The sequence below is a fragment of the Chiloscyllium plagiosum genome, chromosome 10, assembly GCF_004010195.1.
Source record: "Chiloscyllium plagiosum isolate BGI_BamShark_2017 chromosome 10, ASM401019v2, whole genome shotgun sequence".
Lineage (NCBI taxonomy): Eukaryota > Metazoa > Chordata > Chondrichthyes > Orectolobiformes > Hemiscylliidae > Chiloscyllium > Chiloscyllium plagiosum.
The window spans coordinates 51910287-51925140 of NC_057719.1; the positions used below are offsets into that span (position 1 = coordinate 51910287).

General features: G+C 41.3%; 1 protein-coding gene across 1 annotated transcript in view; it reads right to left on the reverse strand.

Moving 5' to 3' along the window:
- The window catches only part of ccdc175 (coiled-coil domain containing 175), an 80793-nt gene extending 66244 nt beyond the window's left edge, over positions 1 to 14549 (reverse strand). The window contains exons 1-3 of the mRNA XM_043698439.1: positions 14465 to 14549; positions 14004 to 14089; positions 3491 to 3602 (exon numbers count right to left, since the gene is read on the reverse strand). Coding sequence (XP_043554374.1) covers positions 3491 to 3602; positions 14004 to 14089; positions 14465 to 14531 — 265 coding nt within the window. The 5' untranslated portion in view covers positions 14532 to 14549. The remainder of the gene's footprint in view (positions 1 to 3490; positions 3603 to 14003; positions 14090 to 14464) is intronic.
- Between the last annotated feature and the right edge of the window lie 305 nt (positions 14550 to 14854).

Below are 14854 nucleotides of genomic sequence, written 5' to 3' on the forward strand. Positions count from 1 at the left end.
TCTGTCTTCTACCTTTGAGCCAGTTCTGTATCCAAATGGCTAGTTCTCCCTGTATTCCATGAGATCTAACCTTGCTAATCAGTCTCCCATGGGGAACTTTGTCGAACGCCTTACTGAAATCCATATGGATCACATCTACTGCTCTGCCCTCATCAATCTTCTTTGTTACTTCATCAAAAAACTCAATCAAGTTTGTGAGACATGATTTCCCATACACAAAGCCATGTTGACTATCCCGAATCAGTCCTTGCCTTTCCAAATTCATGTACATCCTGTCGCTCAGGATTCCTTCCAACAACTTGCCCACCACTGAGGTCTCACCAAGGTCTTGTAGAGGGGCAGCAAGACATCCCTGCACTTGTGCTCAAATCCTCATGTTATGATGGCCAACATACCATTTTCCTTTTTTACCCACTGCTACTCCGCTTGCTTGCTTTCAGCGACATTTGTGCAAGGACACCAAGGTATCAATGCACCTTCCCCAATCTACTGTCAGTCAGATAATAATCTGCCTTTTTGCTTTTGCTACCAAAGTGGATAATCCTATATTTATCCATATTATATTGCATCCGATATGATTTGCCCACTCTCTCAGCTTGTCCAAGATGAGGGAAGGCAGCACAGGTGCCAGGACTGACTGACTGGACTCTCTTCAAGATATATCTTTCTTTCCCCCCCTTATTACTCAAAATGGTGCCATATCGTCGTGACAAATGGAAGATTTTCATTGTATTCTATTGTATTCTATGTAAAATAGATGTGACAATAAAATGAAATCAAATCATACTGAAGCATCTCCACATTCTCCTCACAGTTCACCCTCCTACCCAGCTTTGAAATAATAATTTAAAAATTATTGTTTCAAAGATGAGATATTGGCCAAACAAATTCCGTCTGCTTTCACGAAATGACAAAAGAGATCGGTCATTTCCCTTGAACTTTATTCTTAACTTTGGATGGTGTTTTAAATAAAAAAAAAATAGATTATGCAAGAATGATTACAACAAACTCAAATATTTAACTAACTATATTTCAAATTTCTTACGCTCCCTTCCCTTCAGATAGGCTAATCTGAACTCTTCTCTGGATCCTTTATGCAGTTCTATTTCAAAGAAAACGATGTCAACCAAAATCTATTACAGCTCACTGGCTTTCATAATTATCTCGATCACATGTAGAAATGGAAAATAGGTGCAGGAGTAGGCCATTTGGGTCTTCGAGCCTGTTCCACCATTCATTATGGTCATGGCTGATCATCCAACTCATAGCCTCTTCCTCTTTGACCCGACCATATCATTTGATCCCTTTAACCCCAAGTGCTATATCCAATTTGTTGTTGAAATCATACAATGTTTAGGTCTTGACTACTTTCTATGGTAACAAATTTCAAAGGTTCACCCCTCTCTGGATGAAGAAATTACACACACACACACAGTTAAATACTGAAACAAAAATATAAATCGCTGGGAAATCTCAACAGCTCTGGCCAGCATCTGGAGAGAAAGGAGAGTAAATGTTTTTGTTTCTGATTTACAGCATCCACAGTTCTTTCAATTTTTACATAGTTAAATTCTGTCACCTGTAAAAATTACACTCTATTTCTCTAACTTCTTGATCAGCATTACATCTATTCTGCAGAGACAACCTTCCACATAAGTACTTACAAAAATTGCACTTCATTCAACATGTATTGCATTCAATGGATCATCATTCACCAGCTCCACTAAGATGTCAACTCCAAACGTATCAATTAATTTCTTTGTAGAATTCCAGAGAAAACATTCCCTTTGTAGGATCCTAGTCCACTCTTCTATCACTCTTACACGTTCTCTCCAAAATAAGGATTCTTGTATGGAAATACAAGAGATACAATACCAGCTCATTCACCTCTGCCTTTTCCTCCATCCTGGACCCTACACATTCCTTCGAATTGAAACAGAGATCACTCCATGTAATCTACTAATTTATTTATTATTCACAGGAAAGCATTCTCTATGTGAGGACACACCACAGTTCAGTTAACAACCATGACTCTGACTTTTCAGCCAACTACCATTTCCACTTGCCTTGCATTATTACTCAAGTCACTGAAATTATATGTTTAAAATCTCTGTAAAAGATCAATAACTTTTTGAAAGAGAGATATGTCCCAGCCACCAAAGGAAGCTACCAAAAGAGAAGACTTTTAAGACATTTTAAGACATTTACCAAACAAATAAACTAAAATGAGCATAGATTAAACTATTAAGTTGGATAGGGTTCAGTAAAGACTTGCCAGGATGTTACTGGGAATGGAGGGTTTCAATTATAACGAGAGGCTGGGTAGGCTGGGACCTTTTTCACTGAACCATAGGAGGTTGAGGGGTGACCATATAGAGGTTTATAAAATCATGAGGAATATAGATAAGGTGAATGGCAGGTGTCTTTTCTCTAGGGTGGGGGATTTCAAGAGTAGGGGCATTTTTTTTAAACAGTGAGAGGAGAAAGATTTGAGAATGACAACTTTTTTTTTTACAAAGAATGGTTTGTGGAATGAACTTTCAGCGGAGTGATGAATTTGGATACAGTTACAATGTTTAAAAGACATTTAGATAAATACATGAATAAGAAATGTTTGGAGGAATATCGGTCAAGGGCAGGCAGGTGGGACCAGTTTAGTTTGAGATTATGGTTAGCATGGACTGGTTGGACCGAAAAGTCTGTTTCTATGTTCTATAACTCTATTTCTTCCAGCCTTCTGCTTGCCTACTTTGGATTCCAGCATTTGCATTTTGTTTTTGTCTCTAACTCTATTTCTTAGCAGGTAACTAATGCATTTGGCAAAGAAAAGGGAATTTTGCTTTAAACAATACAGTCAAGTTACATCTTATATCAACCTTCACAATGCTCAGCACTTTTTGTAGATAAATGGCATTAGGAGATCAGTCCCTTGTTTCCCTGGAAAATATGTTGAAAGTTGCAATGTCCTTCAAAAGACATTCCACTCAGTCTAAGTGATCTATTTCTAGTTGGTTTTTTTTACCTAAAACAAAACAAAGAACTGTGGATGCTGGAGATCTGAAACAAAGCAAAAATTGCTGGAGAAACTCAGTAGGTCTGGCAGCATTTGTATGGAGAAAGCAGAGTTTATGTTTTGAACCTAGTCACTCTTTATCAGACTCGATGCATTAACTCTGAAGGAAGGGCCCAATGTTAGAATCACGACAGTATATTACTGTCCATTAACTCTGAATCTTTTTCAAACATATGCTGCCGATCTGCTGAATAATCCTAGTACTTGTTACTTACATGTCAGAATTGCAGCGTTTCAGCATAAAGTTGAATACCATGGGTTTTATTATTTGAGTTGAGATGCAGCTCCACTTCCACCAGTAGCTTTTGCGCTTGCAAATTCTATGAATTATTACCACATTACTTCCTGAAGCATTCATGTTATGATAAATGTCATAACTAAGATATAATGTATCAAAGCAGCATCATCTCATCTTACCTGTCATTTGTTGCATTAATTCATTAGGAAGATTATTCAATTTGTGACGCAGGTTACTGGCTTCAATCGTTTCCACTTCAAGTACTTCAAGAATATTCCTTCTAATTTCTTCCTAAAAAAATGTCATTGTACAGCATTATTTAGTGAGGGTGGCATAGTGGCTCAGTGGTTAACACTGCTGCCTCACAGCACCAAGGACCTGGGCTCGATTCCAGCCTCGCGTGACTGTCTGTGCAGAGTTTGCACATTCTCCCCGTGTCTGTGTGGGTTTCCTCCGGATGCTCTGGTTTCCTCCCACAATCCAAAGATGCACAGGTTAGGTGAACTGGCCATGCCAAATTGCCCATAGTGTTCAGAGATGTGTAGGTTAGGTGCATTAGTCAGGGGTAAATGTAGGGTAGCGGAATGGGTCTGGGTAGATTACTCTTTGGAAGGTCGGTGTGGGCTTATTCTACACTGTAAGGAATTTAATTCTAACTTCACATGGAAAAGTAGTATATTTTATTTGGTTTAAAACATGAAAAATTCTGTGCACTGTAACTTTAAACTCTACACATATGTATATAAATATTATGCAGAGTTTAAAGTTACAGTGCGCATCATTTTTCATATTTTAAACCAAATAAAATATACTACTTTTCCATGTGGAGTTAGCTTTCTGTCCTGGATGGTGTGCCCTACACAGTGTATTAAACATGCTTCCACCAAGACAATGTCAATGAGTTTAGATGAGCTTGCATCTCAGGTGCAGAGCTTTTATGCACAGAGATTTCGAATTTAGGAATGGAGGCCATGCACCTCACAGGATCAGGTATGGAATTCCAAAACAAATGTCACCTAAATTTAGGAACTATACTTGAGCATCAGTCACCTGTTATGCCGTTCCTGATGAAGGGCTCTGGCCCAAAACATTGATTCTCCTGCTGCTCAGATGCTGCCTGACCTGCTGTGCTCTTCCAGCAACACACTCTCGACCCTGATCTCCAGCAGCTGCAGACCTCACTTTCTCCTATCTGTTATGCCAGGTCCAGCATAAAAGCTTTGCTCCATACTAACACAAAAATAATATACTGCTGTCACTATGGAACTACACTTGAGAGATTGCTAGCATAGTGGCTCAGTAGTTAGCACTGCTGCACAGGAATCCAGGTTCAATTCCAGCCTCAGGCAACTGTGAGAGTGGAGTTTGCACATTCCCCCTGTGTCTGTGTGGGTTTCCTTCAGGTACTCCAGTTTCTTCCCACAGTCCAAAATTGTGTGGGTTAGGTAGATTGGCCATGCAAAATTGCCAATAGTGTCCAGGGATGTGCAGGTAAGTTAGATTAGCCATGGGAAAATGTAGGGGGTTACAGGGTGAAAGGTTGGGTCTGGGTGTGATTCTGTTTGAAGTGGACTTGATAGGTCAAATGAGCTGCTTCCACACTGTAGGGATTCTATGATTCTATTATATTTGTGAGGTTATAAAAATCAGTTCCAAATACAGAGCTTTGTGCATCAGGAATGAATATTATGTTGGTGAATAGGCTCTGTAGGATTTTCTGCCGATCAATTTTAATTGATGGAAATTCCATTGAGATGCAGTGACCTAGACATGTAAACTTTTATGATACAGTATACACAATTGACTGTCACAGTTCCTACACTGCAACTAAAACTACAAACATAAGTTGGGAAAATGCCGTAAATATTATGTCATCTGTGAAATACTCATTTCATATCATACCCATCACTTGCAGTTCCACACGTAGACAGCCTTGTTGATCCTTAAGGGGTCTTATTATCTCCCTAGTTACTCTTTTGCTCTTAATGCATTTGTAGAATCTCTTTGGATTCTCCTTAACTCTATTTGCTGCAGCTGTCTTATGTTCCCTCTTTGCCCTCCTGATTTCCCTTGTAAATATACTCCTAGTGCTTTTATACTCCTAGAGGATTCATTCAATCCCAGCTGTCTCTACCACATATATGCTTCCTTCTTTTCCTTGATTAGAGCCTCAATATCTCTAGTTATGCAGCATTCCCTACACATACCAGCCTTGCCCTTCACATTAACATGAACATACTGCCTCTGGACTCTCATTACCTTATTTTTGAAGGCCTCCCACTTTCCAACCATCCGGTTAGCAGTGAATTGCTTCTCCCAACCAACTTTTGAAAGTTCTTGCCTAATAAAACCTTACTCCAATTTAGATCTTTAACTTTTAGATCAGGTCTACCTTTTCCATAACTATTTTAAAACTCATTGAATTATCATTAACCCCAAAATGGTCCCCCACTGACACCTTAGTTACTCACCCTGCCTTATTTCCCGAGAAAAAGTCAAGTTTTGCTCCTTGACTAGTAGGTACATCCACAAGCTCAATAAGAAAATTTTCTGGTATACACTTAAATTCCCATCTATCCTAGCCCTTAACACTATGGCAGTCTCAATCTATGTTTAGAAAATTAAACCCCACTACCATTATAACCCTATCATTCTTACAGATATCTGAGATATCCTTACAAATTTGGTTTTCAATTTCTGCTGACTATTGGGGTTGTCAGTAGGGTGATCATCCCTTTCTTATTTCTCAGTTACACCCAAATAAGTTCACTGGATGCATTCCTAGGAATATCCTCCCTAAATACAGCCATATAATGTTACCCTTAACCAAAAACACCACTCCCCCCTCTCTCTTGCCCACCCTTTCTATTCTTCCTATTGCATCTATGCCCTGGAACATTAAGCTTCCAGCTCCGTCCTTCCCTGAGCCACGTTTCTGTAATAGCTATGAAATCCCAGTCCCGTGTTCCCACCATGCCCTGCATTCATCTGCCTTACCCGTCAGGTCTCTTGCATTGAAGTAAATGCAGCTTAATTTATCAGACCTACCTTACTCTTGCCTGCTTTGACTATTTGACTCGATCCTCTTGTCAACCTTAGATTTATCACTTTGGGTCCCCTCCCTTACTAGTTTAAATCCTCTTGGGTAGCACTAGCAAATCTCCCCACAAGGATATTCGACCCTTTCCGGTTCAGGTGCAACCAGTCCTTCTTACACAGATCACTTCTACCCCGGAAGCGATTCCAATGATCCAAAAATGCAAATCCTGCCCCCTGCACCAGCACATTCATCTGCTCTATCCTCCTATTCTTAATCTCACCAGGAGTAGTCTAGATATGAATACCCTTGAGAACCTACTTTTTAACCTCCTGCCTAATTTCTGATGTTGTCTCTTCAGAACCTCATCCCTCTCTCTTCCTATGTCATTGGTTCCAACATGGACAACAACCTCCTGCTGGTAACTCTGCCCTTTGAGAATATTCTGCACCATCTCGGAGACATCCTTGACCCTGGCACCAGGGAGTCAAGACACTATCCTGATGTCTCACGGTCAGTCGCAAAAACAGCTGTATGTGCCCCCGACCAGAGAGTCCCCTATCACCATTGATCGCTTGAAAGCTAACATACCTAACATTATAGTAGAGCCAGTCTTAGTACCAGTAACCTAACTGTCAGTAATACATGACGAACAGTCCACAACCACTGACATTTTCCAAACAGCATCGCCACAGAAGACTCCTGCATAGCCTGCCTACCTTTCCTGGTGGTAATCCATCTACCTGACCATGTCTGCGGTTTTTCTACCTTCCAAAACTGCCACCCATCACAGCCCCTGGTTCCTGTAAATTTGTCATTGCCTCCATCTTCATTTCCAATTGGTCCATTTACTGTGGAGAAGGATATGGAAGCTAGAGAACTTGGAGAAATAAATAGTGATATCTCAAAGTGCCCATATTACAGATGAGGTGGTGCTGTAAATCTTAAAACACATAAGGAAAGATAAATCCCTGGGACCTGATCAGGTGTAACTTAGAACTTTGTGGGAAGCTCGGGATGTAATTGCTGAGATAGACCTCTTGCTAAGACATCTGCATCATCAATAGTCACGGGTGAGGTGGTGGAAGACTGAACGGTAGCTAATATGGTGCCATTATTCAACAAAGGCAGTAAGGTAAAGCCAGGTAACTATAGACCAGTGAGCCTGAGGTCAGTGATGAGTAATTGATGTTAGAAGGGATTCTGAGGGGTAGGATTTACATGTATTTGGAAAGAACTGATTAGGAATAGTCAACATGCCTTTCTTCATGGGATATCATGCCTCACTAACTTGATTGAGTTTTTTGAAGAAGTGACAAAGAAGATTGATCAAGGCGTTTGACAAAGTTCCGCAGCGTAGATTTGTTAGCAAGGTTAGAATACATAGAATCAAGAGAGAGCTAATCATTTGGATACAAAATTGGCGTGAAGGTAGAAGACAGAGGGTGGTGGTAGAGGGTTGCTTTTCAGACTGGAGGCCTGTGACCTGTTGGGTCCATTGCTTTTTGTAATTTATATAAATGATCAGGATGTGAATATAGGAGATATCGTTAATAAGTTTGCAGGTGACACAAAAATTGGTGATGTAGTGGACAGTTAAGAAGGTTACCTCAGAGTATAATGGGATTTTTGATCAGATGGCTAATGTCAGAAGTCACATGACACCAGGTATAGTCCAACAGGTTTATTTGAGATCACAAGCTTTCGGAATGCTGCTCCTTCCTTGGATGAAGTCAGACTTCACTTGGCAAAGGAGTAGCTCTCTGAAAGGTTGTGATTTCAAATAAACCTGTTGGACTATAACCTGGTGTTTTGTGACTTCTGACTTTGTTCACCCCCTGGCACCTCCATCAGATGGCCAACAGGTTGAAGAGTGGCAAATGGATAGTCAGGCCGGACTTACATAGTTAATGTTAGGATCTTGGGGATTGTTGCTGAACAAAGAGATCTTGGGGTGCAGCTTCATACTTGAAGATGGAGTCGCAGGTAGGCAAGGTAGTGAAGGAGGTGTGGTTGGCTTTATTGGTCAGAGCATTGAGTATAGGAGTGGGGATGTCAAGTTACGGCTGTACAGGACATTGGTTAGTCCACTTTTGGAATACTGCATTCAATTCTGGTCTCCCTGCTGTAGAAAAGATGTTTTTACACTTGAAAGGATGCAGGTAAGATTTACAAGGATATTGCCAGGGTTGGAGGGTTTGAGCTATAGGGAAAGGCTGATTAGGCTGGGGCTTTTTTCTCTGGATTGTCAGAGGCTGAAGGGTGACCTTATAGAGATTCATAAAATCATGAGGGGCATGGATAGGGTGAATAGCCAAGGTCTTTCTCCCAGGGTGGGGTGGGTGTAGGTTTAAGGTGAGAGGGGACCTAAGGGGAGACTTTTTCATACAGGGTGGTGCATGAATGGAATGTCCTACCAGAGGAAGTGGTGGAGGCTGGCACAATTACAACGTTCAAAACACATCTGGATGAGTACCAGAATGGGAAGAGCTTGAGAGATATGGGCCAGGTGCTGGCAAATTGGACCAGATTAGTTTAGGATATCTGTTTGGCATGGACAACTTGAACCGAGGGGTCTGTTTCTGTGCTGTACATCTCTATGACTCTATCCAGTGATCATGAAAGCTGCCACATAAATCTAATTTCTTTTTTGGTTAAGGTGCTGAAATAGACTGTGTGAACTTTGAACTAAGAAAAAAGTACTGGTTCCCTTGTCATATCAAAATGTTAACATTGTTTTTCTCAGCACAGATGAGGAGTTTTTTCAGCATTTTGTGTTTATATTTCTGATCACAAGTACCTACAGTATGTTATTTTTAATATAGAGTTAAATAATTTCTCTTCCAGATATGCCCACCTTGAAGAGTTTCTGCTTCTCTCTGGTAGAGTTTCAGACAGCATTTCAACTTCTTTACTTTCATCACCCTGTGGGCCATCACTGTTCCCAAGACAGTCATTGGCCTCATGCCCTCTGGAATAATCTCAATCCCCCAATCTTGGATAGGCTGCTCCTGCTTCCTTACCAAAATCCACTAACAGGACAGAGCAGACAGACCTTTATTTCAGACTCTTCCAAACCAGCTGAACTTATTTCTTTCTATCTTGACTAATGTTTTTTCTCTCCTCGCGCACTGTCTTCCCACTTTCATTCTGATGCTTTTCATTAGGTCCACAATCTCCAGGTCCCTGGCCATAGTTCCCTTACCATTCAACATGAATGTGCAATGCGTCTGCATGTTCGTTTCCAACAGGATGGTCGGAACACACTCCGTTCCTACCCTGCTTTGCCAGAATGAGCTTATTCTCACTTTTAAAAATTCTACCTTTAACTGCCATAGTCAAAGGTGTGGCTATAGGTATTCACGTGGGTCCTCATTATGCCTGTATCTTTGTGGAGTATGTGGAGGATCCTTGTCATCTCTCACAGCTCTTTCTCTGATAAATCAATGACATCATTGGAGCTGCTTATTGCTGTTGTTCAGAATTGGAAAAAGTAATCCATTTTGCCTTCAATTTCTATCCTTTTCTCACCTTCACATGGTCCATCTCTGACATTTCTGTTTTCATACCTGGGGATACACTATCCTGCAAACATCCACTAAAACCTACTGTCTCCACAGTTACCTTGACTACACTTTCTTACATTCTAGTTCTGGTAAAGACTCCATTCTCCTCGTTTCTCCACCTCAATTCTTACATGGTCTCCTTTTCATCAGCAAAGGATTTCCCTCACTGTGTTTCAAAGAGCCCACAACCGTTTCTGATGCATTCACTGCATTTCTACCCTCATCCCTTCTCCTCCTTACTAGACAAATATAGTGTTCCCTTCATCTTCACTTTTCTCTCATTAGTCTTCATATTCAAAGGATCATCTTCTACCATTATTACCACCTCCAGCAAGATACCACCACCAAACACATCTTCACCTCCCCTTCATTGTCAGCATTTGGGACTGTTATCTCTGTGATGTCTTGGTCCATTTATCTATCACTCCTAACACTTTCTCACCCGCCATGGCTCCTTCCTCTGCAATCGCAGAGGGCATTAACACTTGCCCTTTTACATCTTCCCTCCTCACCATCCAAGCTCCTCAACATACCTTCCAGATGATGCAGTGGTTTACTTATAGTTCTTCCAAGCTAGTCTACAGGATTCACTGCCTATAATGCAGATTCCTATATGTTGGTAAGACCAAACTCAGACAGGGTGACCATTTTGTAGAACTCCTCCCCTCTGACGAAGAATAACCCTGACCTTCCAGTTGCTTGCCATTGCAATGCACCACCTCATGCTAATATTTCTGCAGTACTTCAGTGACGTCCAAAGTAAGATGGAGGAACAGCTTATCATTTTTGCTTTCAGATTTTAACAACCTTCAGGACTCAACACTGAATTCAACAACTTCAGTGTATGAACACTGTCCTCTGATGTCACTGCCACAGCCAGTACCATCTCAGTGTCTTTGTGAATATATACACTGTGGAATCAGAGTGGCATTCATGAAAACTCTGTATAACATCACAGAACAGATCATTTCTACTTTCCCACTTCAACATGATTTAGGAGGAAATGACTAACCCATTTTGAAAAATACTCGATGCCATTGGAGTTGGAATATAAAGTTTTAAATAATGGTGTATTTGTGGAAAATATAATCAAATTGAGGTGTCACCTGTTTGACAAGTGTTATATCAATGCTCAGGTGAGAGTATTTTTGTGGTTTCCAAATGTTTGAATGTGTCTGGTTAGCAGATATGGTGGATTATGAATTTCAGGAATACTAGTATTCAAGTGAATTCCAAATATTTAAGATGGACGTTTTGATAAAGGTATCATTAGATTGCACCTTTAATTCCCCCAAAACAAAATTTTAACAATACAGCATGCTGAAAACGGGATAAAGGTAATAGAAAGAAGTGCTTATATACCCTTTATGAAATTATCATCCCAGATTTCTCAAGGAAGGTTGTCATCTGAATTAAGACTAAAATAAAATTTGGGAGAAGATTTGTAGCTCGGGAATTTGTGTTGCATATTTGCTCGGCGAACAGAACCACAACAACACTAAAATAAAACGTCAACTCTAATTTGTGGAATTGGTTTGTCTTTACTTACATCCAAAATAGCATTCACTGAGCAGGATTATTTTCTTGCCACTTCCCTCTTAGCCACAGAAAAGTTCTTATTTACTTACTTTTATTCATTGGAGGTAATGGCGCTCAGCAGCTCGTTCAGTGTTTACTGCCCATTCCTAAATGCCCTGGAGAAGGTGTGGTGAGCTGTCTATTTGAACCACTTGAATCTGTTTGTGAGAACACCAACAGTGCTGGTAGGGAGAGAGTTATGATAGGGGGAAAATCATTGATGAAGCAGCTGAAGATGGTTCGGCCTAGGACATTACCCTGAGAGTTTAAGGGCTCATATGGCGTAGTGATAGTATCCCTACTGCTGAGTCAGCAGGCCCCAGTTAAAGCCCCATCTATTCCAGAGCTATGTCATAATATCTCCAAATGGGTGATTTAGAAAATAGTTTAAGATAAATACTGAGAATGTAAAGACTCTTGTGGTGTAATGGTAGTGTTTCCTGTGGCCGAAGAAATTTCTCCTCCTCTCAATTCTAAATGGTTGTCCAATCACTGTGAACCCAGGAGGCTTGGCTTCAAGATACCTTTGCTTCAGAGGAGTGTTGAATAGAAAATATGTACCCTGAGAACTTAAGGTCTCTTGTAGTGCAATGGTAGTGTCCCTACCCATGAGTCAAAAGACCCAGGTTCAAGTCCCACCTGATCCAGAGGTGTGGCATAACATATCTGAACAGGTTGATTAATAAATATCCATGCTGAGAACTCCTGCCATCATCTCCTGGAGAAGACAGAGCTCCAACAACTGCAGCCTTTAAAATTATGACTCCAACCAAGGGAATGTTTTCCCCAGCTTGTCATCAACACTTGTTTTGCTGGGACACTTGAAACCAAACTCAGTCAACTACTGTCTTGATATCAAGGGAAAAATCACTCTTACTTCACCTCTGGAACTCAGCTCTTTTGTCCATGTTGGAATCATGGTTGTGTTGAAGTAAACAGCTAGATGGATCTGATGTAACCCAAACCAAACATCAGTGAGCGAGGTTATTGTTAATCAATTGCTGCTTATTGGTACTGTTAATGCCCTATCACTTTTACTGATAAGTAATAAACTGATCGGGCATTAATTGGCTGGGTTGGATTTGTCCTGCTTTTTTGTATTTAATATGTCCTGGGGAATTTTTCACATTTTTGGGTATCTGCCATTGTTAAGTCTGTACTGGAGCAGCTTGGCTAGGGATGTAGCAAGTGCTGGAACACGTCAGGGCTGTTGCAGCATCCAGTGCTTCCACCTCTTTCTTGATATCAAATAGCATGAATAGAATTTGCTGAAGATTGTCATCAGTGGTGTTGGTGATTCCTGATGGGCTTTTGCCTGAAATATTGATTTTCCTGCTCCTCAGATGCTGCCTGACCTGCTGTGCTTTTCCAGCACCACTCTAATCTAGACGTCCACAGGAGGCCGAGATGCATCATCCATCTTGCATTTCCTATTGAAGACTGTTATGAATGCTTCAGCCATAACTTTTGTAATGATGTGCTGGTACATATTTTCTATTCAACACTCCTCTGAAGCAAAGGTATCTTGAAGCCAAGCCTCCTGGGTTCAGAGTGATTGGACAACCATTTAGAATTGAGAGGAGGAGAAATTTCTTCGGCCACAGGAATCACTACCATTACACCACAAGAGTCTTTACATTCTCAGTATTTATCTTAAACTATTATCTTAAACTATTGTTGAGGATGGGGATGTTTGTGGAGCCTCCTCCTTTAGTGAATTGTTTAATTGTCCACCACCGTATTTGACTGAATGTAGAGTTTACACCTAATCCATTGGTTGTGGAACTGCTTTAACGCTGCCAACCGCTTGCTTTTCACCAGATTGATATTCTTTTTAGATATCCCTGGTGCTGCTCCTTCATTAAATCAGAGTTCGCCCCTTTGTCTGGTGGTAATGGTAGCGTGCAGTTGCCATAAGATTGCAGATTGTGTTGGAGTACAATTCTGTTGCTGCTGGAGACCCTTAGTGCTCAGTTTTGAACTGCTATTTCTGTACAAAATCTCTCAATTCACACAATGATAGCACTACACAAATTGTAGGGTATCCTCAATGGGTCAAGAGTATGGCGCTGTAAAAGCACAGCAAGACAGGCAGCATCAGAGGAGCAGGAAAATCAACGTTTTCGGGCAAAAGCCTTTCATAATTCCCTTCAAACAACGATTTTCCTGCTCCTCGGATGCCGCTTGATGTTCTGTGCTCTCGACTCTAATCTCTAGCATCTGCAGTCCTCACTTTTGCATATCCTAAATGTGTGTTGACTAGATTATCTTTGTTCTCCATATTTCTCTCAGTTGTAAAAATATTTGTGAAAAAATCAGGCTAACCCAATAGACTTATTTGCATTAGTTTTCAACCGTCACCATATTTTAAAAGTGCAGACTCAGCTAAACTTTTGTCTTCACAATACTGAAATGGTGAACCCGAACTGAACTTGCAAAAAAGCAAACTCTAAGACAAATTGAAATATTCAATATGGTTTGATTTTATAGAAAATCCAGACAATACCTTACCAGCTGACTAACTCCTTTTGTAATTTGTGTGAAATTTCGAATAGTTTCACGATTGAAACAAAAGTTTTCACTTTTCAGTCGCTTTTCTGAAAAGAAAAACAAACTACATCCAGTGAACCAGTTTGTACATTTTCAGTAATAAATGATATCAATGATGAGCAAAGGTAGAATTTCTACACTAACAGGATACAGCTCTTTGCGCCTGCAATAATTTTAATGATGTTAGTGATTTGGAGGGACCTTGAATGGGGGGCGGTGGGAGGGGATGATAGAGGGAATTGAGGGGCTGACAGGAAGGGAGGGGGGTATGGAGAGGGTGTAGAATGGGGGATGGGGTTGGTGTGGGTGGGGAGGGGGTGTTGTGTGTCTCCTGACAGACCCCTGCCACCCGCAGCGGGATCTGGTCCCTGCCTTACAGACAGAGCCTGGGCGAGGGGAGCAACAGTGCCGGCCTCACTCACCCAGTTCCTGCAGACGCTCCATAGCCACCCGCACTGTCGGCAGCTGCTGCTTCTGAGACCGCTTCATGGTGAGAGGCTGCTGCTGCTCCGGCACCGAGTCCCAATCTCAGCCACACACCGTCCAGCAACTACTGTAAACATCTCCATGGCAACCGCAAACCATTCACGAACTTCCGGGACAGCGACTCCAATTCCCAGACCCTGCAAACAGACCACACACACCCCAGACCCTGCAAACAGACCACACACCCACACCCCAGACCCTGCAAGCTGACCATACACACCCCAGACCCTGCAAACTGACCACACACTACCACAGACCCTGTAAACTGACCACACCCCAGACCCCAGAAACTGACCACACACACACCCCAGACCCTGCAAACTGAT